This window comes from Mobula birostris, chromosome 3 (assembly GCF_030028105.1).
Source record: "Mobula birostris isolate sMobBir1 chromosome 3, sMobBir1.hap1, whole genome shotgun sequence".
NCBI classification, from domain to species: domain Eukaryota; kingdom Metazoa; phylum Chordata; class Chondrichthyes; order Myliobatiformes; family Myliobatidae; genus Mobula; species Mobula birostris.
The window spans coordinates 162,099,036-162,124,934 of record NC_092372.1 but is presented as its reverse complement, the minus strand read 5'-3'; the positions used below and the strand labels follow the sequence as shown (position 1 = coordinate 162,124,934).

General features: G+C 41.5%; 1 protein-coding gene across 3 annotated transcripts in view; it reads right to left on the bottom strand.

Moving 5' to 3' along the window:
• Positions 1 to 25,899, bottom strand: part of ezh2 (enhancer of zeste 2 polycomb repressive complex 2 subunit) — a 149,508-nt gene that overhangs the window by 47,710 nt on the left and 75,899 nt on the right. For all 3 annotated transcript variants that reach the window (XM_072253595.1, XM_072253593.1, XM_072253594.1), the window contains exons 6-8: positions 23,897 to 24,085; positions 20,432 to 20,534; positions 1,514 to 1,677 (exon numbers count right to left, since the gene is read on the bottom strand). In XM_072253595.1, coding sequence (XP_072109696.1) covers positions 1,514 to 1,677; positions 20,432 to 20,534; positions 23,897 to 24,085 — 456 coding nt within the window. The remainder of the gene's footprint in view (positions 1 to 1,513; positions 1,678 to 20,431; positions 20,535 to 23,896; positions 24,086 to 25,899) is intronic.

The following is a 25,899-nucleotide window of genomic DNA, read 5'->3' as shown; positions in this document are numbered from 1 at the left end:
TTCAGCAACCTCCAACAGCACCTCCCTTGACAAAATGCGATACAGGACATATAAACCATGAAACTTGATTCTTCTCATACCTCTTCCTATTAAGGTTCACCCCAACTATTACCTCTAACCCTCTCATGACCACCACAAGAAATATTTTGGCAATTGTAAAAAGTGCTCATTTAGGTATTCCAAATATATCTTCTGCCTCTGGGCATGGATTATAAACATTATCCTTACAATTTACATTTAGAATTGAAATTTGAATATTAATTCCCATTCTCTCCTTATAGTCCTTGATCATTTTACTTTTCTTTTCAATCCCCCTTCTTAGCTTACTGTATTGTGTTATGGATAGGACATACCCGTTGGTGAAATCTGGGAGTTGGTAAATAAAATAATAAATCCTTCAAACATGCTGCAAAATTGTCCATCAAAACTAAAGTATAGTTTCTTTTACCTGTGCCACACTCATTTCTGAGGTTACTAAGGCCGAGAGGTGTGACCACCAACACCCTGTCCAGGTCCAACCACACTGATACAAGAGCCAAGCAAGCTCGCCAGCACCTCTCCTCAGGAGGCTGAAGAAACTTAGCGTGACCACTTTTGATCACATTAATTTTTAACCAATACACTATAGAAGACCCAGCTGGTGGCGTAGTGGCCATCAGTGCCGGACTTCAGGACGAAAGGTCCCAAGTTCAAATCCAGCCGGCTCCCCTGCATGCTTTCCATCCATGCTGGGTTACGAGCTGGTGATCTCTTTGGAAACTCACCCCGCAGAAGGCAATGGCAAACCACTGCTGTAACTTGCCTCGTACGCAGTTCCCCACTACGTCATAGGGGTGTGGAGGAAAATCGTCCGCTAACCGGAGAAACTCCAGATGTGACGTACCTACTACTACTACTACACTATAGAAAGCATTCTATCTGGCTCATCACAGCATGGTTTGGCAACTACTCTGCCAATGTCTGAAAGAAACTGCTGAGTTGTGGACACAGCTCAGCACATCACAGAAACCAGCCTCCCCACTGTGGACTCTAGCTACATTTCTTACTGTCTAGTAAAACAGCCAGCAGAATCAAAGATTCAATCTATCCCAGACATTCTCTCTTCTCTTGCTATTGAGCAGAAGATACAAAAAGCCAGAGAGCATGTACCACCAGGCTCAAGGACAGCTTTATCCCACTGTTATAAAGACTACTGAGTGTTTCCATAGTACAATAAAATACTCTTGACCTTAGAATATAACTTATGTGGCCTTGCACTTTATTGCCTACCAGCAATGCATTTTCTCTGTACTGTGACTTTATTCTGCACTGTCACTTTACCTAGAACAACCTCAAAGCACGGATGTAATAAATTCACACACAAGACAAGCTTTTCCACTGTATCTTGGTACATGTGATAATAATAAACCAGTCTATCAATTTACTGATCTAATGTTGTTAAGACAGCTAATCGTTTTATAGATATACAATATTTATTGATATGATACATAAAAACTGCATTCAAGGTACTTACGATGCAGAAAACAATCATATTTGAAGCAACGTCTGCAGAAGAGAGTATGGAAAGAGTGCAAGCTCTGTTCACGTTGAACTGATTTAGCATTTGGTCCATCAATATTTGGTGTGCACTCTGGAGGAAGCGCTCCAGGAAGCTGTTGCTCAGTCAGTTCTTTGTACCTTAAAAATAACCAATTAAGCTCAAATGTTTACATCGTAAATCTTCATACATTCAATGGAATTCTTAACAACAGTGACAAATTGGAAGTCACTACATAATTCTATCTACCTTGTGCAAGAAATGGCAGGATGAATCAGTTTTCTTGGAAGAAGAAGCAATGTAATATCAATGATTTATTACTTTTGGGATGATAACTTTTCAAAGCACACCACCAAGATGTACTTTTCATTCAGGAATGCTTTGTTGGGTGTTTGCAAGAATTTCACCATTCTAAGTAGATAATCCAACTGAATGTGTACTTGATAATCAAACATGTATAGACTTTTAGATGGATTTGATGTTAACCAGTTCAATTTTAACGCCTTCATCTATAGTTTCTTATCTGAGGAACTGAGATGACAGCTGGGATACTGGTATACTTAAAGGGTCAGTTTGATGCAAGTTGCAAATATTGCCTTGATCAAATACACTTAAATCACCATTGTAAATACAGTAAAACTCCAAAATCCCAGTGCCATCTGGAATAGCAAATTTTCTAAAACTACTGGATAATTATCTTTTATACAACAATACCTAGTAGCATAATAGAATTTCCAGGGAACCCAGTGAGTATAAAGGGAACAGGCAAATGAAACCTGGTAAACTTCAGCTTGAATGTTTCAGCTTGTAAATTTCAGACTGATCCCTGATACTCCTCATCCTGATCCCATTCTGAACATACGTCACTCACAACCAAACCATCAGGAATACTGAATAATCAGATACAGCAGTGGTCCCCATCCACTGGGCTGCAAAGAATGTGCGGGCGGGCCACAGGCCACGAGGAAACGATATGACTTGGCGTTATGAAACAATATGAGTTAGCTGCACCTTTCCTCATTCCCTGTCACGCCCACTGTTGAACTTTAACGCATGCAGGGTCATCAGTGACCCAAGACGAGCAAAGGAATGGGCCCATGACCCATTTGTGAATGCTTCCGGTGAATCTTCCATGTCAGCGCGGGAAAAAGATCAACTCCTCAAGCTTGCAAATGACGGCGGGCTGAAAAGTACGTTTGATATAACATCACTACTGGCATTCTGGATCAAAGTCAAGGCTGAATATCCTGAGATAGCAATGAAAGCACTGAAAACGTTGCTTCCATTTCCAACATCATATTGCTGCGAAGCGGAGTTTTCTGCGATGAATGCAACGAAAACTAAATTGCGGAATAGATTGGACATAAGGAACCCCCTTCAGGTATCGCTGTCTCCCATCACCCCTCGATGGGACCGTCTTGTTGCAGGAAAACAAGCCCAGGGCTCCCACTGATTCAGCAATATTAGTGTGTTGCAATGATTTTATACGTTCATACGAGGATAATATGCTCTGTGTGTTTAAAATCCAAACGTTACATAAAATGTTATGATGCTATTGACTTATAAGTAACTTATAATTCAGTTGCCCCCAACCTCCGGACTGCGAAGAATGCAGCGGTAGCCAGAACGCACCCAGCACATCTTTAAGAAAAAAAGCCAAAATAAACAAGCTAATTAATTAGGTGCCGCCTGGCACGTAAATGTCGGCCCAGATCTGAGGTGATTGCCGGCAGCACCTGATCAATTAGTTTGTTTATTTTGGCTTTTTTCTTAAAGACGTGCTGGGTGCGTTCCGGTCACTGCTGTACCACTGCATTCTTCGCGGCAATGTATCGGTCCATGCCCCGGAGGTTTGGGACCACTGTTATAATTAACTTATCACTATATTCATGTGAGGAAAATATGCGCTGTGTATTTAATATTAAATTCGTTAGATAAACCCCTTTAGAAACGAAATCGAGTGTATTAGCCGCTTATAAGTGACTTATCACCTATATTCTGGCCGTGATTAACACCCCCCTGCACTCCCCCCGCCCCCCGGTCCGCAAGAATATTGTCAATATTAAACCGGTCCGCGGTGCAAAGAAGGTTGGAAACTCCTGAGATACAGGATTATTAGAGCTTTGCTGCACTTATTTCTATAATGCAAATATTCACTGAATGTATCTTCATTCAGCCTGCATGGGTTCGTGATGTAGAAGGTAAAGAGGAAGAGGAGGGGAGCCGTAGTGACAGGGGACCCGATAGTGAGAGGAACAGACAAGCGCTTCCATGGATGTAAACAGGATGGTACGGTGCCTCTCAGGTGCCAGGGTCAGGGACATCTCGGATCACATCCACAGCATTTTAGAGACGAAGGGAGAGCAGCCAGATGCCTTGGTACCTATTGGTACCAATAACATAGGATGGAAAAGCAATGTGGTCCTGAAGACAGAATTTAGAGAGTTAGGTAGAAAGTTGAGAAGCAGGACCTCCAGGATAGTAATTTCTGGTCTGCTATCTGTACCACATGCTAATAAGGGTAGAAACAGGATGAGTTGGCATATTAATACATGGCTGAGAAGCTGGTGTGGTAGCAGGGCTTCAGGTTCTTGGATCATTGGGATCTCTTCTGGGGGAAGTATGACTTGTACAAAAGGGATGGATTGCACCTGAACCCAAGGGGGACCAATATTTTCGTGGGCAGATTTGTTAGAGCTGTTGGGGAAGGTTTAAACTAATTTGGCAGGGAGATGGGAACCGGAATGAAGGGACTCAGGATAGGACGAATGGTAAAAGAGCAAAAATAGCATGCAGTCAGACTGTCAGCAAGGGCAGGCATATAGAAGGACAACATTACAGCCAGCAGGGCAAGTATCATTGTATTAGGGATGCAAAAATAAAAAAGTGTAGCAAATAAAGTATTCAAAGTGTTATATCTGAATGCATGGAGTACAAGAAATAAGGTGGATGATCTTGTTGCACTATTACAGATTGTTGGGTATGATGTTGTGGCCATCACTGAATCATTGCTGGAGGATGGTTGTAATTGGGAGCTGAATGTCCAAGGTTCCACATTGTATCGGAGAGATAGGGAGGTAGGCAGAGGAGGTGGTGTGGCTCTGCTGGTAAAGAATGGCATCAAATCAGTAGAAAAATGTGAAAGTATGATATAAGATTGGAAGACGTGAATCCATGTGGGTTGAGTTAAGAAACTGCAAGGGTAAAAGGACCCTGACGGCAGCTATATACAGGCCTCTCAACAGTGGCTGGGATGTGGATCACAGATTACAACAGGAAACAGAAAAGGCGTGTTAAGAGCGCAATGTTATGATAGTCATGGGAGATTTTTACATGCAGATCGACTGGGAAAATCAGGTTGGCAATGGATCTCAAGAAGGCGACTTTGTTGAATGCCTACAAGATGGCTTTTTAGAGCAGTTTGTCATTGAGCCTACCAGAGGATCAGCTATACTGGATTGGGTGTTATGTAATGAACCGCAGGCGAATAGGGAGCTTAAGGTAAAAGAACTCTTAGGAGACAGTGATCACAATATGATTGCGTTCAACTTAAAATTTGATAGGGAGGAAGTCTGATGTAGCAGTATTTCATTGGAGTAAAGGAAATTACATTGGTATGAGAGAGGAGTTGGCCAAAGTAATTTGGAAGGAACTGCTGGCAAGGATGACAGCAGAGCTGCAATGGCATGAGTTTCTGGGAAAAATGAGGAAGGTGCAGGACATATGTATTCCAAGAACGAGGAAATACTCAAATGGCAAAATAGTACAACCATGGCTGACAAAGGAAGTCAAAGATAATATAAAAACAAAAGAGAATACATGTAGCAAAGCAGAAATTAGTGGGAAGGTAGAGGATTGGGAAGCTTTTAAAAACCTACAGAGAGCAACTAAAAGAATCATTAGAAGGGAAAAGATGAAATTATGAAAGCAAGCTAATGAACAATATCAAAGTGGATAGTAAAAGCTTTTTCAGGTATGTAAATAAAAATATGAGAGGTAAGAGTGGATATAGGACCAGTAGAAAATGAGGCTGGAGAAATAATAACAGCAGACAAGGAGATGGCAAATGGACTAAATGAGTATTTTGTATCTGTGGAAGACACTAGCCTGGTGCCAGATGTTGTAGTGTGTGAAAAAAGAGAAATGAGTGCAGTTAATATTACAAGGAAGACGGTGCTCAAAAGCTGAAACATCTAAGGGTACATAAATCACCCGGACCAGATGAATTGCATCCTAGAGTTCTGAAAGAGATTGCAGTAGAGGTTGTGGAGGCATTAGAAATGATCTTTCAAAAATCATTGGACTTTGGCATGGTGCCAGAAGACTAGAAAATTGTAAATGTCACTCCAGTCTTTAAGAAAGGAGGAAGGCAGCAGAAAGGAAATTATAGACCAGTTAGTCTGACCTCAGTGGTTGGGAAGATGTTGGAGTCAACTGTTAAGGATGAGGTTATGGAGTACTTGATTACACAGGACAAGATAGGATAAAGTCAGCATGGTTTCCTTAAGGGAAAATCTTGCCCAACGAACTTGTTGGAATTCTTTGAGGAGATTACAAGTAGGATAGATAAAGGGAATGCAGTGGATGTTGTATATTTGGACTTTCAGAAGGCCTTTGACAAGGTACCACACATGAGGCTGCTTACCAAGTTTAGAGCCCATGGTATTACAGGAAAGTTACAAACATGGTTAGAGCACTGGCTGATTGCTAGGAGGCAGTAAGTGGGAATAAAAGGAACCTTTTCTGGTTGGCTGCCAGAAACTAATGGTGCTCCGCAGGGGTCGGTGTTGGGACCGCTTCTTTTTATGCTGTATATCAGTAATTTAGATGATGGAATAGATGGCTTTGTTGCCAAATTTGCAGAAGATTGGTTGGGGGGTGGGGGGGGGGGTTAGAGAAGGTAGTGTTGAGAAAACAGGTACGTGGCAGAAGGACTTAGACTGATTAGGAGAATGGGCAAGAAAGTGGCAAATGAAATACAACGTTGGAAAATGCATGGTCATGAACTTCGGTAGCAGAAATAAATGTTGAGACTATTTTCTAAATGGGGAGAAAATCCAAAAATCTGAGAGGCAAAGGGACTTGGGAGTCCTTGTGCAAAACACCCTAAAGGTTAACTTGCAGGTTGAGACAGTGGTGAGGAAGGCAAATGCAATGTTAGCATTCATTTCAAGAGGTCTCGAATACAAGGGCAAGGATGTGATGCTGAGGCTTTATAAGGCACTGGTGAGGCCTCACCTTGAGTATTGTCAACAGTTTTGAGCTCCTCATCCAAAAGATGTACTGGCTTTGGAGAGTGTCCAGAGGAGATTCGCAAATATGATTCTGGGAATAAAAGGGTTGTTATACAAGGAACGCTTGATAGCTCTGGGCCTGTACTTGCTGGAATTTAGAAGGATGGTGGGGGGACAGAGTAGATGTTTCCAATGGTGGGGAAGTCTAAGACAAGAAGGCACAGCTTCAGGATAGAGGGGCGTCCAATTAAAACAGAGATGCGGAGAAATTTCTTTAGCCAGATGGTGGTGAATTTGTGGAATTTGTTACCACAAGCAGCTGTGGAGGCAGATCATTAAGTGTATTAAAGGTAGAGATTGATAAGTTCTTGATTGGACACAGCATCAAAAGTTACAAGGATAAGGCCAAGGAATGGGGTTGAGTAATGGAAAAAAGCAGCAGCATGATTGAACGGCGGAGCAGACTCAATGGATCAAATGGCCTCAATTCCGCTCCTATGTCTTATGATCTTAATCCTCATCTGCAAGGAAAACATCAATTCTCATCTTGAAATTTTCAATTTACCTGGCATTAACACAAGTAGACCAAGAACCACACAAGAAAATAGGAGAGTGGGCACAAGAAAATTGAATCTCTCAAGCCTACTTTGCCTTTGAAGTTGATCGTGGCTGATCTGCCCTAGGCCTCAGGCTCTCTTCCGTGTAGCCCTCAATTTCCCAATGCAGTGAATTCTAGTTAATTGCAGCACATCAGGATCAGTACATTTTGTCCCAATTAAGCAGCTGCCTCAATAAGCGGAAGTTTCAAGGAAATAGTTCAAAAGGTATAAAAACAGACAAACTATCATTTAACTAAGTAACTAATTATGTATTTAAAAGAAATACAGAACAAATTAGGACACTGTCGATACTACTGCAGTACTATAAAACTGTCCCTTGGTTCCTAATAGTTATCGATGGAGTAATTTAGTGTACACTGCCTTGCTCTTTTGATTGACTAAAATCAGCAGTGCAGACACCTAGTGCAGATAACGGACTGTCTCCATATAATGTTTTCAACATTTGCATCTTCCAAATCTTAACTTTCATTGTAACACGATTATAGATACCTTCAAATTCTTTGCATTTCCTAACATGAAGTAGCAAAATAGTTTCATTTTCATTTCCAGTCGTTTCTACATCTCCAAGCCTGAATGCTTGAAACTGCAGTGAGCAAAACAGTTCTGAATTGTCTTACTGCTTATTTCTCGCCAACTATCAGGGACAAAAATCAATGCTTTTTAAAAACACAGACACAACTGACACCATTTTAAAAAACTGTTCACTCTAAGCACAGTGTAGTGTCTAATGTCATGCAAGTACACATAATTTAAGATGGTGTACTGAATCTCAGCGACTTCTGGCTTGTGGCTAATGAAACAAAATCAACTAAGTACTTTGTTAATCACCCTTTCTCTGGTAAATGATCGTAGCAACAATAGCATGTAGCTTCCCTTTGGGCTTAGAGGCAATTCAACGTGGCAGAACCAAAAAGAGGTGAGGCAGCGGGCCCGTCACCAAGAGCGAGGAAGATCTGAGGTTCGATCGATTTAAGCAGTGCCAGGCCAAATCAGAAAGGTTGGGTACAGGCCAAATTAAGGTGGTGGGGTTCAGGTCTCAGAGTGTACTGAAGCAACTGAGCCCGATGTTTGGACGACTTAAATGCCAGGCCAGATTGAAAAGGTCAAGATGTCTGGGGCTCCGAAGTGGGCCAGTTCAGTTTGCTAGTCTGCTTCGATCCAAGGGACTAAGGACAGGATTGTCTTTGTGGACTTCAGTTCAGAACATTATTTGCTTGTGTTTATTGTTTGCATGATTTGTTTTTTTTTCCCCCTCTGCACATTGCATGTTTGACTGTCTTTTTAAATTTTTTTTTTGGCGTTTTCATTGCTTTGCTCATTGTTCATTGCCTGTTAGGAGATGAATCTTAAGGTTGTAGAATGCATACATATTTTGTAATAAATGTACTTGGTGAACTTTGACTGATGCTAGTTGGAAACTGTTCAGCAACAGTCTCCTGTCCTAATTAAGTGACATAGTGTTCCAAGTAGATGAAGAGAAAATTTGCTATTTTCTCAACTAGTTTTTATTCTGTAAGAGTTGTCCCACATAAGCGGCTGTCTCAATTAACCAATGGCCCAATTAACCAGAATCCACTATATTAAAAAAAATACATAACCTTCTAATTACTTCCAGTGAAGTAACCTCCACGAAATGAGATAGGGGATTCCTGAGATTCACCACCCCTTTAAAGAAGAAATTCCTACATTCCTCCCTCCTTTTATCTCCTTATTTTGCATCTGTGTCCTCCTTATTTGAGACTCAGCCATTAATGGAAGCATCTCAACAACTACTTGGTGAGCAGGATAGTCTTAGTCACAGGAAGATATCAATGACTTCATAAAATGGCCAGAGCAATAGCAGATGGAATTTAATTTGATGTGAGGTGATTTATTTTGGGAGGACTTTAAAAAAGCTAAGATGTACACAATAAATGGCAGAGACTGAAGAAGCATTGAGCAACACAGGTAATCCAGCATTCAAGGATCTCTGAAGGCTGCTGTTTAGGTAAATAACATGTCTACAGCAATACACAGATTACTTGCCTTCATTACGAAGGATATAGGATATATAAGCAGGGATATTTCTGTGAAACTTTATAAACTAACCGGTCAGGCTACAGCTACTAGATGCCCACTACAGGAAACAAGTGATTGCAAAGGAGAAGAGACAAAGGAGATTCATCAGTTGCCTTGGATAAAGTTTTTCCAGTTACAAGGAGTGACGAGGTTTCTTTTCCTTGTAGTGGAAATGGGCAAGGGGAGTAATGAATGAGACATACAACATAAGAAGGGGCAGAGCTGAGGGTGATGGCACCTAACTGTGACTCCTTTACTTACATCTTCGGAAACAGGTCTATTTCTATCTTAGATATCTCTTTTTTTCTCCTTTCAAGGTTCTTTTGAAGACCCTGACCTGGAGTTACACGATGACTTCGGTTCTTTGCGGAAATGGGACCCACTCTCAGGGCCTCACAACCGGACACTTTTCACTATGGACACAGTCTTAGAAGACTAGCGTGCCTTCAGGGTGTCGGATTTTCGTGGCTCTGAAGGCGGGCAGTTTCAAGGCTGATGCCACCATCGCTGACTGATGTGTTGTGGGAGATAGAAGAAAAGAAGCAGCAAGCTTGCTGCTGTCTATGTGCCCAGAGACCAGAGTTCTTTGGGCACAGGGCTGGGAAAAAGCGACGCAGCAGACTTTAAACACCATAAATCAGCGAGTCGTTTTGGTATGTCTCCCCTCTCGCTGTGAAACGGGGATACCTCTTTTTCCCTTAATAGGGGAGGGGAGAGAGGGGAGGGGGGGGGGAGAGAGAGGAGAGAGAGAGAGAGAGAGAGAGAGAGAGAGAGAGAGAGAGAGAGAGAGAGAGAGAGAGAGAGAGAGAGAGAGAGAGAGAGAGAGAGAGAGAGAGAGAGAGAGAGACAGACAGAGACAGACAGACAGACACACACAGAGACAGAGCCTGTGGTATGTCACATTACCGGGTCTTTGGGGTACTGCAAGTCTATGTCTTTACTGATGCTTTGTTGGCACGCTTGAATGCTCAATGGAGGGGCATTGATGCTTTTTGTTGGTGGGGGTGGGGGGGGATCGTTGCTTTGCTACTGCTTGTGCTTGGGAGGTGGGAGTTGGGGGGGGTTGGGGTTCTAACATTTAACTGTCACTCATTCTTTGGGGCATTCCTCTTTTTGTGGATGTTTGCGAAGAAAAAGAATTTCAGGATGTATATTGTATACATTTCTCTGACGTTAAATGTACCTATTGAACATATTGAAGAAGCACAAATAGGGAAGATAACAAAAAAAGTTTCACCTTAACAACAGTGTATTAATTAGAGAGCAAGTTTAAGAGAAGATGGAGGTTCAGAGGGGATCCAAGGAAGAAATATTTACGTAACTGGAATCTAGGGTATCCTGCCTGAGAGGGTGTTGAAGGTAAAAGCTCTCACATTTCAAGCAGCACTTGAATTATAAGGTATACGATCTATCAGCCAACTTGCTTGGAAAATAAAATTGGTATGGATGGTATTTAACGGACACCATGGATATGATAGGTCAAGGAACCTGTTTCAGTATAGCATTACTCTGTGATTTCATATGGTCCCTTTGGATCTTGTTTGGTTCAAGAAAATTACTATTCATTCTACTGAACACATCATAAATATTTATGAGATTTGTGTTAGGACAGCCTTCTCATCCCAGAATCTAGCCTAGAAAAGCTTCTTTCTTAAATAAGGGGACAAAAAATTAAAGGTGCACAATAGTCTAGGTGCAACCTCACCACCACCCTGTACAACTTACTACTTTATTTTTAAACTCAAACTCACAAGCTATTGTCTTATTTTCTTGCACCTACATGCTAACTTTGTGCATTATGCACAAGAACATCTACCTGTAGGTCTGTATGTACTCCACCCGTTAGCAATTTCTATTCATTTAGATAATGGTCCAAAATTTAATAGTTCCTATCAAGTGCGCATGCGCCGGTCGTGCACGCAGCCTGTTACAGCCGTTCCGATCGGATTCTTACTTTTTAACTTAGGTTATCTTTTGCATTTTTTTTTCACGGTAACATGTCGAAGCTGCACCCTCTCCAACATGCTGGTAGAGTGTTTTATTTGGGTTTTTAGCGCTGGAAATAGGTACATCCCGACACGTGGGACAGAAGCATGGTCGCATTGTTCATTCCAGGGACCAGCTACTTGCGCTAATGCCAGCCGGTTTAGCGAGCAGAGCGGCAGACACCCCTGCTGAAATCTGGAAACACACAGAGGATACAAAGGGGGATCACAAAGTCGAGGAAAGAGGACCGGGTCGAGACAACAGAGACTTATGGAGAAGAGGAGTTCGGTGGGTACTAAAATGGACGAGTTCACGGCGCTAGCCAGGTGTCAGAGAACATTTCGGGAGTGCAATGTTATGTGTTTCACTGGAACGCGGCTGCACGAGGACATACCCGATCAAAACTTCTCCATGGACGGCTTCCAGACCGTTCCGGCTGACCAGAAGTGCACTGAGAGCGGTAAGCGTAAAGGAGTTGGGTGCTTACTGTTCTGGTTAACAACAGATGGTGCAATCCAGGTCACATTACGATCGAGGAACGTGTTTGTAGACCGGATATTGAACATTTTACTGTTGGACTTCGGCCACATTCCACCGAGATTCAACACTGGGCGGCACGGGAGGTCGTTCCTGCCTGTGGCCATCGAACTTGCAGCTCCCCCCGTGGAGGGTCAGACACCCTGAGCCAATAGGCTGGTCCTGGATTTTTTTTTCCATCTGACATAGGTTGCATTTTGTTGTTTGATTGTTTGTGGTTTTTGTATTGCTATATTTATGCTCTATTCTTGGTTGGTGCGGCTTTAACGAAACCCAATTTCCCTCAGGATCAATAAAGTATATCTATCTATCTAAAGTGAATAATCTCACGCTTTCTTACGTTAAACTCCACTTACTAAGTTTTTACCCATTCATTCAATTGACCTATTTTCATCTTCCTTGCAGCATGCCCTCCCACTATTTTTATATTATCAGCACATTTGGAGAAAGAAGCAAGAGTATAAACTTTTGCAAGTTGTTAACTAGGGGCCAAGAACCCACTGTTGACAAAATCTTGGCAACAAAGAGGTGTAGATGAATGAGATAGTTTGGCTGGTTAAATAGTGACACAACAACAATTTCACATTGAACCATCAACAGGACTAAAAGAATTGAGTAAGTTGGGGGAACGTGCAACATTCGTCTACTGTGATGAAGTGCTTTGAGAGGTTGGTCATGGACAGAATCAACTCCTGCCTAAGCAAGGACCTGGACGCACTGTAATTTGACTATTACCACAATAGGTCTACAGCAGATGCAATCTCACTGGCTCTCCACTCATCCTTGGATCACCTGGACAAATGCAATACCTACATCAGACTGACTATTAATTACAGCTCAGCATTCATCCAAATCATACCCTCAGTTCTAATCAACAAGCTCTAAAACCTTAGCCTCTGCACCTCTCCCTGCAACTGGCAGACCACAATCAGTGTGGATCAGAAATAACATCTCCTCCTCACTGATTATCAATACTGGTGCACCTCAATGATGCATGCTTAGCCCAGTGCTCTCTCTACACCTACAACTGCATGGCTAGGCACAGCTCAAACACCATCTATAAATTTGCCAATGTCACAACTATTTTCAGCAGAATTTCAGATGGTGACAAGGAGGTATACAGGAGCGAAACAGATCAGCTGATTCAGTATAACCATATAACCATATAACAATTACAGCACAGAAACAGGCCATCTCGGCCCTTTTAGTCCGTGCCGAACTCTTACTCTCACCGAGTCCCACTGACCTGCACTCAGCCCATAACCCTCCATTCCTTTCCTGTCCATATAGCTGTCCAATTTAACTTTAAACAACAACATCGAACCTGCCTCAACCACTTCTGCTGGAAGCTCATTCCACACAGCTACCACTCTCTGAGTAAAGAAGTTCCCCCTCATGTTACCCCTAACTTTTGCCCTTTAACTCTCAACTCATGTCCTCTTGTTTGAATCTCCCCCACTCTCAATGGAAAAGACCTATCCACGTCAACTCTATCTATCCCCTCATAATTTTAAATACCTCTATCAAGTCCCCCCTCAACCTTCTATGTTCCAAAGAATAAAGACCCAACTTGTTCAACCTTTCTCTGTAACTTAGGTGATGGAACCCAGGTAACATTCTAGTAAATCTTCTCTGTACTCTCTCTATTTTGTTGACATCTTTCCTATAATTCGGTGACCAGAACTGTAAACAATACTCCAAATTTGGCCTCACCAGTGCCTTGTACAATTTCAACATTACATCCCAACTCCTATACTCAATGCTCTGATTTATAAAGGCCAGCATACCAAAAGCTTTCTTCACCACTGTCGCAACAAAAACCTTGAACTCAATTCAACGTCATTAAAGCCAAAGAGTTGGTTGTGAACTTCAGAAAGGGGAAGTTGAGGGAACACACACCAGTCCTCATCAAGGGATCAGCGGTGGAAAGGGTGAGCAGTTTTACGTTCTTGGGTGTCAACATCTCTGAAGATCTATCCTAGGCCCAATGTACTGATGAAATTACAAAGAAGGGATGACAGCAGCTATATTTCATTAGGAGTTTGAAGAAGGGTGGTACGTCACCAAAGAATCCTGCAAATTTCTACCAGAATACCTTGGAGAGCATTCTAACTGGCTGCATCAGTTACATCATATGGAAGGTCAATGCACAGGGCTGGAAAAAGCTGCAGAAAGTTGAAAACTCAGCCAGCACCATCATAAGCACACACCTCCCCAGCACTGAGGACACTTTCAAAAAGTGATGTCTCAAGAAGGTGGCAGCCATCATTAAAGACCCTCCCATCACACACGATATGCCCTGTAATATATTTTACATATATTTATGTATCTTCTTCGGTTGTCCTTTGAAATCCGATGACGACGTCCACTCCTTTAACAGTGAGATCTTTGATGACTATAGAGTCCTATCCTGGATCCACAAGCTCTATTGCAGGTGGGACATGTATATGTGGTAGTGGTGGCAACCATGGCTGCATTTCTCCTGGCTCTCTTCTGCTGTTTTCTGGTTGTTCTTTCCATCTCCAGAATACGAACTCCATCCCTACACAGCTGTCGCCAAGTGGTACGGTCAACAACAACATCCTCCAGGTCCTTGGGTCTGATCTTGCACTTCCTTAAAACATTCTTCATCTGATCCTTATAGCACTTCTTTGGCCCTCCAGCTGAGCATCAACCATGATGTAGCTGGCTGTATAACACTCTGCGGGGTAGCCGACATGGGGGCATCCTTATCACGTGCCCCAGCCACTGCAGCTGACGCTGGGTGATCATGGCCTCAATACTTCTACAGTTGGTTTTTACAAGTATTTCAGTGTGAGGCACCCACTCACGCCAGCTAATTCCCAGCCTGCACTGGAGGCAGCTTATGTGGAAGCGCTCCAAGGACTTGATGTGATGGCTGTAGGTTATCCAAGCCTCACAGCTGTAAAGGAGGGTGGTGACACAGACCGTTTGGTTTACGACGACCTTTGTGGAGAGACAAAGGCTCCTGTTCTGAAAGACTCTACATCAAAGTCTCCCAAAGGCAGCCGATGCCTGTTTAATGTGGCTCTGGATATCGTTGTTAATGCCCCTATCCTCAGAGAGAATGCTCCCCAGATATTTAAAAGACGGCACCACCAACAGTTTTTCATCACCAACAGTGAAGGCAGGTAGAGTGGGTGGGACACTGGTACTCCATTGGCAAACTAGTTCTGTCTTGGTGGTATTGACAGTCAGCCCCATCCTGCTGTACACTCTCACCGCCACAGCAAAGAGAGTCTGAAGATCCTCCAGAGTATGGGCCAGAAGAGCACAGTCATCTGCATACTGCAGCTCCAGGACCTGCTCTCTATGGAGTTTGGTGGTTGCGTGGAGCCTCCTGATGTCAAAGAGGTTGCCATCTAATCTGACGTCCACTGCCACACTGCTGTGGTCTTCAATCTCGTCGTGGAGAAGCTTGGTAACACACAAGAGGAAGAGGAATTTATGTATGCACACATACACAATCACCCTGCTTATTACTACCATTGGGGAGGTAGTAAAGGAGCATGAAGACCTTCACTCAATAATTTAGAAACAGTTTCTTCCCCTCCACCATCTAATTTCCAAACGGTCCATAACACTACTTCATTACTCACTAGTTATTTTATAACTTATAATAACTGTTGTCTTTGCACTGTACAGCTACAACAATGCAAATTTCATGTCATAGAAGTGATAATAAACATGATTCTGAGAACCTGATGCCTTCTTGTTCTGTTCCAAAATGAAAATTTAATAATCATTTTCCCCTCAATCAGTTTTTGCCCCATTTGTATACCCAGATGTGACCAATTATTCTCCCTTCCTAAGACAAACACTAAATTAGGAATCTACAGGATTCACTTTGACAATTTGAATTACAGGTTTCCCTCACTATCTGAAGGTAGAGCGTTCCTATGAAACCTTTCGTAAGCCAAAATGGCGTAAAGCAAAGAAGCAATTACCATTAATTTATATGGGAAAAATTTTTGAGTGTTCCCAAACTCAAAAAATAACCTACCAAATCATACCAAATAACACATAAAACCTAAAATAACACTAACATATAGTAAAAGCAGGAATGATATGATAAATACACAGCCTATATAAAGCAGAAATACATTTCTGCAATCATTGCAGCACTGTCAAGCGTAGCGAAAATCTCACTCAAGCACTCTCTCCAGTAACCTTTAAGCTATGAAGCACCGTCGCCTCAAAAACAGATCAAACCACCCATGACTACCTTTAAATTCCACTTTCGCAACAATGTCTTTAATTTATATGGGAAAAATTTCTTAGCGTTGCCAGACCCGAAAAATAACCTACCAAATCATACCAAATAACACATAAAACTTAAAATAACACTAACATATAGTAAAAGCAGGAATGATATGATAAATGCACAGCCTATATAAAGTAGAAATAATGTATGGACAGTGTAGTTTCACTTACCAGAATCGGGAAGAAAATGAGCACACTGATGATGGTTTGTTTGGCTGAGTCGTCAGAGGTTGGGGTGGTGGGAGGTACGTCTACATCTTCTTCTATGTCTGCCTGCCTCGACGTCAAAGGTCGAGGTTCATCTGCTGTGGCTGATGTGGAAGGCTTGAAATACGACAGTATGCTTGACTGCTTAGCCTCACGCATTTTTCTATCATACAGTTCTTTGTAAGCACTCAAAGCATCCTGCAAACGTGCTCAAAACCTGCATGCCTTTTCAAAATTAAACTCATACTTTTCTGCAATCATTGCAGCACTGTCAATCGTAGCGAAAATCTCACTCAAGTGCTTCACGTTCAGCTCCTGGATGACTTCACTTTCACATTCTCTACTGCGTTTGGTTTCGATTCTTATCCTTTCTTCTTGCAATTGCATCAGCTCTTCATCTGTCAATTCTTGGTCATGGGATGCCAAAACATCTTCAACATCATCTTCGTCAACTTCCAGAAACCCAGCCTCCTTAGCCAAAGTCACTACTGACGTACTTATTGTTGTTGGTTCGAAGTCTTTAAAATCGTTTACTGCTTCGGAACACCGTTTCCTCCAAACTCCATTTCTCATCGAGACTGTTAGCCTATCGAGAGCATCTCCAACGTTGGCAATTGCCAACTCTTTCCAGATCTCTCACAAAGATGCTTCGGAGTTGCCCTCTCTGTCAATGGCACTTACAATAAAATGCATCACATTTTGCGTATAGTAAGCCTTAATCGTGGCTATTAGCCGTTGGTCACACGGCTGTAGCAACGATGTTGTATTCGGCAGTAAGAACGTAACACGAATGTTACCACCATACTCAGTAATGCCAGATGGATGAGCAGCACAATTATTCACAATCACAAGACACCTATTATTGTGGTTATTTTCTCCACAGTATTTTTCAAAGGACTAACGTACTCAGAAAAAAATCACTTAGGTATTCCAACTGCTTGGATGTGAATGGAACACAACAGGAAGTGTATTCTTATCAATGCCTTTAAGTGCCCTCGGATTTTCTGAATGGTACACTAGTAGAGGCTTAAGGACAGTATCACCAGTGGCGTTAATAATAGGCATTAGGGTAAACCCATCCTTCGATGCCTTGTGTCCCTTAGCCTGCTTTTCTTCTATTGAAATAGATGTCTTGCTCGGCAACTTTTTCCAATAAATTGCAGTTTTGTTACAGTTAAACACTTGCTTATACGAATAACCACCTTCTGTAATTATTTTCTTCAGTTCTGCTGGGAACTTTTCGGCAGCTTCAGTATCAGCCGAAGCACTCTCTCCAGCAAACGTTAAGCTATGAAGCTGCCCTCGCCTTAGAAACCGATCAAATCACCCCTGACTAGCTTTAAATTCCACTTTCACAACATTTTCATCACCATCGTCCAGTGCTTTGTTTCAGCTTATTAAAAAGACTGACCGATTTCTCCTTAAGTATAAGATAACTTAATAGCACACCACGCTCTGTATGCCCATCAATCCACTCAAGCAATACACTTTCCATTTTATCCACTACTAGATGCCAACCAAGCGACCACTTTGCTACTAGCAGAACATCGGCAGCTTTCAAGATTCTTTCTCTCTGCGTGTAAATAGTGCGAATGATGGACGCAGGCAAGTTCAACGCATGCACAATGTTCTTACTTCGATCACCATGATCGAAATGCTTAATTATGTTCATTTTTCATGCTAAGCGTAACACCCTTACGAGCTCTCCTAGGCTTTTGCGATACCTTAGAACTCATCTTGCTAATGGATGCACAAAATAAATCGAGATACTGTACTGTAAAGCACAGATGCTCACAGACATGTGTTTAAGCTATGGTGGCTTGATGCTGAGAGCAGTTCCCGGGGGAGGAGCTTGGTGGCGCTGCTCAGGGCGTGCGCTGCCTTTTTGTTTGGAAAAGCGAAAACCCTCTTGGTTAGCAAAAACAGGTACTAATGTAGGTCTTTCATAAAGCGAAGTGGCGTAAAGCGGGGGAAACCTGTATATTGATAGTTTATCAAGGGATATCTGATAACCAACTACATCAGGAAGTAACAAGAACACAAGAAAATAGAAGAAAAAGCATACCACCTGGTCTTTCAAGTGCAATTTGCCATTTAATATGACATTGACTGATTTATACTGGCCTCATCTCTCCTGTGCCATTTCTCCATGACCTACTTAGTCTTTGATATATCAAATACTTACCCATCTCACTTTAAATCCTCCAAATAATCTAGCTTCCATCACCTGCAATGGCAGAGAATTCTAGAGAATCATTACCTTTTGCGAAAAGAAATTTCAGTGCATCTTAAACTTTTAACTGACTGGTCTCTTCTCTTGTAGTTATGTTCCCTTGTTTAAAAGTCTTCCACCATAAAAACATCCCAACATCCACCCTGTCAAGCCCACTTAGGACCTTACATGTTTGAACAGTTACCCCACATTCTTCTAAATTCCAAAATCATCTTCTACTACATTAATTTTGAAGATTTCCAGTAAACACAGGAATCACACATTTCACTTTCCATTTGTTCTTACTCCAGGGCCAAGATGCGAAACATAGAACCAACAGTCACACACAACACATAGCACACATAAGATAGCAAGCACATAAGATATCAGTAAAATATAATCACACTAGAGAGTATAGTCCAAGATCTGGGGTCCATGAATGTTGCAGAAATCTGCAGTTCAACACAATACATCTCGTCTTCTGCTGAACGAACACTGTGGGCAGCACCAACTCCAGCTTGGACTCTGCACCACACCACCTCTGACAGAGTGCAGAAACTCTGATGCTTCTCTCCTAAGCGGCTGTAACAGGTGACACCATGGCTTGAGGACTCAGGCCATGCAGCTCCCCCGCCGTCTGCCCGTCATCCACCAATACATCAGTGAATCGGAATTGTAGCATTTCACATTAACAATCTCCAATAGGGTCTTGCGATCACAAGAAAAGTGACGGCACACCACCTTCACACATTGACGTCTCTCTAACGCAGGCAGCATCACGGTCCACACCAAATCTAGCTCTTTCAGTTTCCCCGCCAACCAGCAACTTACCGATGGGGTAGAACTGCAATACTTTAAATTCTTATGTCCAGAAGAGCCTTGCCATCAAACAGAAAACACACTTAAAAAGGACACCACCACCTTTGGTTGAGCCCCTAAAAGCTGTTGCCATTGAGATCTTACTAGAAGTCTACCGAATGTTGTACTGATGCGCTAGATAAAAAAAAATTCAGAGCCAATCATAATCTTACATGTTAATACATGGATGGAGTGCTGGACAAAAACATGGCTGGCTCAATGAACCTTACTACTTTCCATTTCAGTTCATACAGCAACAAGTCCAGAAATAAAAGCAATTAATCAGGAATCAACTGAAGACTTGGGAGAACACATTTGAATCCTCCGTTATTTTTCCTGAGCTGAATAACTACATGAGATTACCATGAAATTAAAGTCTGGCATTTACTACTTTCACGTTGTTTTTGACAACAAATATAACAGCCGTCAGGTTAGACATTCATCAACTAGTTATTGCCACAAATTATCACATAATAAACTGCAGGAAAGACTTTAATTGGGAGGACTTTCTGTTTAAAACTGTATTACCATGGTTTTATAATGGCTTCATTATCAATCTTAAATACCTAAATACAATTATACAAATTGCTGGGAATTTGGAATGTTTGGTCTAATAATGGCCATTCCATTAAATTAACATTCATCATGTATGGCAAAAATCACTAGGAGAGTAAAATAAAAATAAAAATAAAAATCAATTACTAAGATGTCAATAAATTTCTTGCTCAGAATTAACTCCAAAAATGCTGGCTAGCAAATGAAATTACTTAACCAAAGTATGAACAGCAAATTAAACTGATAGTTATCACATACTTTTATTTGCCTTCAAGTTTAAATTACACTGTTCTACAAAAGCTCAATTATGTAACGATCTAAGAATAAAACAGATAACACTTACTTTTCCTTCAGCTCCTCTGGTGTACCTTTATCTGGGAACATAGATGAAATTGCTTCAAAGATCTTGTCACAAGGCTTTTTTTTCCCTTCATCACATTCTTTAACTATGGACAAAGGAACCAATGATACAAAATTTCATGATGATATTGCTTTAAGTATGGTATAAAATGAGTGATCAACATTAAAAAGCTATTATCATGCTAATGGCAAATCAAAAGTCAAGAAAAAGGACATCATCCAGTTGTGGCTAAAACAAGCTTAATCAAAGTCATAAGGATCCTTTGGTAGAAAATAAACTTCCTCTCTGCTCAAGACAGGTGAATTGACCATGGGGAACAAGGACACGGCAGACCAATTGAATAACTACTTTGGTTCTGTCTTCACTAAGGAGGACATAAATAATCTTCCAGAAATAGTAGAAGACTGAGGGTCCAGTGAGATGGAGGAACTGAGGGAAATACATGTTAGTAGGGAAGTGGTGTTAGGTAAATTGAAGGGATTAAAGGCAGATAAATCCCCAGGGCCAGATGGTCTGCATCCCAGAGTGCTTAAGGAAGTAGCCCAAGAAATAGTGGATGCATTAGTGATAATTTTTCAAAACTCTTTAGATTCTAGATTGGTTCCTGAGGATTGGAGGGTGGCTAATGTAACCCTGCTTTTTAAAAAAGGAGGGAGAGAAACCGGGGAATTATAGACCGGTAAGCCTGGCATCGGTGGTGGGGAAAATGCTAAGAGTCAGTTATCAAAGTTGTGATAATAGCACATTTGGAAAGCGGTGAATTCATCGGACAAAGTCAGCATGGATTTGTGAAAGGAAAATCATGTCTAACGAATCTCATAGAATTTTTTGAGGATGTAACTAGTAGAGTGGATAGGGAGAACCAGTGGATATGGTATATTTGGATTTTCAAAAGGCTTTTGACAAAGTCCCACACAGGAGATTAGTGTGCAAACTTAAAGCACACGGTATTGGGGGTATGGTATTGATGTGGATAGAGAATTGGTTGGCAGACAGGAAGCAAAGAGTGGGCATAAACGGGACCTTTTCAGAATGGCAGGCAGTGACTAGTGGGGTACCGCAAGGCTCAGTGCTGGGACCCCAGATGTTTACAATATATATTAATGACTTAGACGAGGGAACTAAATGCAGCATCTCCAAGTCTGCGGATGACACGAAGCTGGGCGGCAGTGTTAGCTGTGAGGAGGATGCTAAGAGGATGCAGGGTGACTTGGATAGGTTAGGTGAGTGGGCAAATTCATGGCAGATGCAATTTAATGTGGATAAATGTGAGGTTATCCACTTTGGTGTCAAGAACAGGAAAACAGATTATCTGAATGGTGGCCGATTAGGAAAAGGGGAGGTGCAACGAGACCTGGGTGTCATTGTACACCAGTCATTGAAAGTGAGCATACAGATACAGCAGGCGGTGAAAAAGACGAATGGTATGCTGGCATTCATAACAAGAGGATTCGAGTACAGGAGCAGAGAGGTACTACTGCAGTTGTACAAGGCCTTGGTGAGACCACACCTGGAGTATTGTGTGCAGTTTTGGTCCCCTAATCTGAGGAAAGACATTCTTGCCATCGAGGGAGTACAAAGAAGGCTCACCAGGTTGATTCCTGGGATGGCAGGACTTTCATATGATGAAAGACGATCGACTAGGCTTATACTCACTGGAATTTAGAAGATTGAGGGGGGATCTTATTGAAACGTATAAAATTCTAAAAGGATTGGACAGGCTAGATGTAGGAAGATTGTTCCCAATGTTGGGGAAGTCCAGAACGAGGGGTCACAGTTTGAGGATAAAGGGGAAGCCTTTTAGGACTGAGATGAGGAAAAACTTCTTCACACAGAGAGTGGTGAATCTGTGGAATTCTCTGCCACAGGAAACAGTTGAGGCCAGTTCATTGGCTATATTTAAGAGGGAATTAGATATGACCCTTATGACTAAAGGGATCGGGGGTACGGAGAGAAGGCAGGCACAGGGTTCTAAGTTGGATGATCAGCCATGATCATATTGAATGGTGGTGCAGGCTTGAAGGGCCAAATGGCCTACCCCTGCACCTATTTTCTATGTTTCTATGTTAAGACAACATATTGCCAAAACTACTTCTTCAGGAATGAAACTTGAGTACCTGAAGCGGAAAGAAACCAGGGAATATTCAAAATTAAAAAATATATCCCATTAAAATAATTGCAGTGAGGAATATTCAAAACCAGACTTTGCCTTGGAAGATATTTCCTCTGACTATCGAAAATTAACCCCACTCTCTTCATATTGCCTGGTTTCATTTGTTACAAGTACTTATTAAAATTACTTGATAAAATGCAGTGGAACAGTCAACTGAGTCAGTTTTTTTACATATATCCTATTATTCTTTGAGTAAACTGACCAACTTTATTAAACATTAGTTTTATTTATCACATGTACAGTGAAATGAGTTGTTTTGCATCAACAACCAACACAGCTAGAAGATGTACTGGGGTCAGACTGCAAATGTCACCATGCCTCTGGCACCATCAAAGCATTCCCACAACTTAATAACCCTAACCAGTATGTATTTGGGAATGCAAGTGAAAAACGGAAACACACGCACTTACTTGCAGAAGATATGAGCATTTACACATAGCTGCAAGAATTTCACTGGCACTATGTTAGCAGCTATGCTACTACAATGTTTAAAAGACACCTAGACAAGTGTTAAAATTTCCACTTATCCAGATAGCCCATAAACATTGCTACTATGCCTGCCTCGGCCACTATTTCTGGGAGCTCATTCCAAATACATGCCACCCTTTGTGTAAAAAACTGCCCCGATGCCGCTTTTAATTCTCTCTCCTCTGATCTTAATCCTATGCCTACGTGTTTTTAGCAACCGCATCCTAGGGAAAAGGTGCCTCTCATGATCTTATATACCAATACCAGATCACCTCTCAATCTCATTATGCTCCAGGGAATAAAATCTTACTCTATGCTTACTGTCCTTGTAATTCAGGCCCCTAAGTTCAGTTAACATCCTCAAAAACCTCTTGCGTGCTTTTTTTAGTTTAATAAAATTTTTTCCTACAACCGAGTGACCAAAACTGTATTCAATACCCCAGGCAAGGTCTCACCAACAACATAACTTCCCAACTCCTATACTTAATGTCTCAACTAATGATGGCTAGCGCTCCAATTGCCTTTTTCACTACCCTATCTACCCGAGATGCCAGTTTCAGTGAACTAGCCACTTGCAAATGTGCAAAGAGATTTAGCGCTTGCTCTCCCTATACGCAGGTACAAATCATTAAAACAAATCTTTCAAGAATTAAAGGGCCCTACAGTACTGGGATGCAACAATATAGATTTACTTAGTTTCTTTAACTGTCAACATTATGTAATACTTTTGCTCCTATACTTTACTATGTTCTTGAGTTTACCACTAATGCTAACACTAATTCAGAAACAGCAATGTACACACTTACCATCCATATTAATCTCCTGATAATCTTTTCTGGACTCATTGCTTTCTTCTTTGATATCACTTCCATCAGTCTTTTCAGATTTATTCTCCTGATCTTCCTCCTCATCTTCATCTTCCTCTTCATTATCGCTGTACTGGGTCAGTGCATTTACCAGCTCCACAAAGATCTCATCATTGATAAAACCACATTCTACAAGAATGAGAAAACATTACAACAGTTGCATGAGCCAGATGGCACCAATTTAAAGTTCAAATAAAATTATAAAAGAACGTACGTTACCACATACTGCCTTGAGGTTCATTTTCTTGTAGGCATTTACAGGAATAAAATAATAGAATTTTACAAAAAACTATACATAAACAGACAAACTGACAAACACTAATGTGCAAGACAAACTGTTCTAATAAAAATAATACTGAGAACTTGAGTTGAAAAGAGACCTTGAAAGTAAATCTAAAGGTCATAGAATCAGTTCAGAATAATGATGATTGAAGTTATCCACTTCAGTTCAGAAGCTTGATGACTGCATCATTCCAATGGGAGATAACTGTTCCTGAACCTGATTGAGTGGGGTTAAGGCTTCTGTACTTCTTACCTGATGATTGAAATGTAATAGCTGCTTCTGAACCTGCAAGTGTGGGACTGAAAGCTCTTGTATCCCCTTCCCAATGGCAGCAGCAAGAAGAGGGCAGGGGCCTATGATGCGGCTTTCATGTGGCAGTGCTCCTTGTAAACATGGGAAGAGTTTCACCTGTTATATTCAGCACTTTCTGTACTTTTTGCTGTTACTGAGCATTTGTATTTCCATACCAGGCTGTGATGCAACCAGTTAGGATACTCTCCGCAGTTCATCTATGTATGTTTCTACGCAATCTAAGCAAACTTCTAAGAAAATAGAGGTGCAGTCATGCATTATGTGCTGACCTCAGGCCAGAACCTCTGATATGTTGAAGCCAACAAATTTGAAACACTGTACAAAAATGTTCCAATGTGCTTCACAAGAGCATTAAACAAACTGAAACACATAAAAATGCCACTTAAGAATTCAAGAGGACAGTTGATTAAATGCTTGGTCGAAGGAGAAATACTTTGAGAAATCACAAGGAGAAAATTCCATGACTTAGTCTTAGCAAATAAAGAAAATGGTGGTAACTAAATATGGAAACCACAAGAGTCTGAATTGAAGGTTGACACAAGGTCAGACTGTGGAGGATCTGGAAACACAAAATAGACTTTATTTTAAACAAATTGAACTGAGAGTTAAGTAAGAGCATTTTATATCAGTAAACATAGAGATGATCAGCAAAGAGATGACTTTATAGAGGGAACAAGAAAGGCCAGTTAGAAATGCATTGTAATAATCAAGTCTGCAGGTTGATGAGCGAGCCTCCAGATGACCATGGACCAACGCTGCTGGAACACAAGCCAGGGCATGATCAGCCCTGGCTGGGTCGCCTGGAGAGTGATAAAGAGTGGCGTCTGTTACTTAAGACCCCCACCATCCGGGCATGCCCTCTTCGCATTGTTAGCTTCAGGAAGGAGATCCAGAAGCCTGAAGGCACACATTCAGCGATTCAGGAACAGCTTCTTCCCCTCTGCAATCTGATTTCGAAATGGACATTGAACCCATGAACACTACTTCACTTTTTATATATATTATTTCTGTTTTGCAATATTTTTAATTTAACCATTTAGTATACATATATACTTACTGTAATTGATTTACTTATTTTTTTCTTTCTATATTATCATGTATTCCAATGCTAAGTTTCTAAATAACTGCTGACGCTAAGTTAACAAATAGCTTGACCGGATTGGTAAGGGGAGCATGTGCTTGGCTGGGAGCTGGCCTCTCAATTCAGTGCTGCCCTCCATTGTTGGACCAGTGGAATGACAGGCTGAATGACCAGCAGCTGTACCATCAATTTTCATGCTGCTCAGGACTTAGACTAATTAAGATTAAGGCATCCGTTAGTCTTGCGCGACCATGGATCTGCACCTGG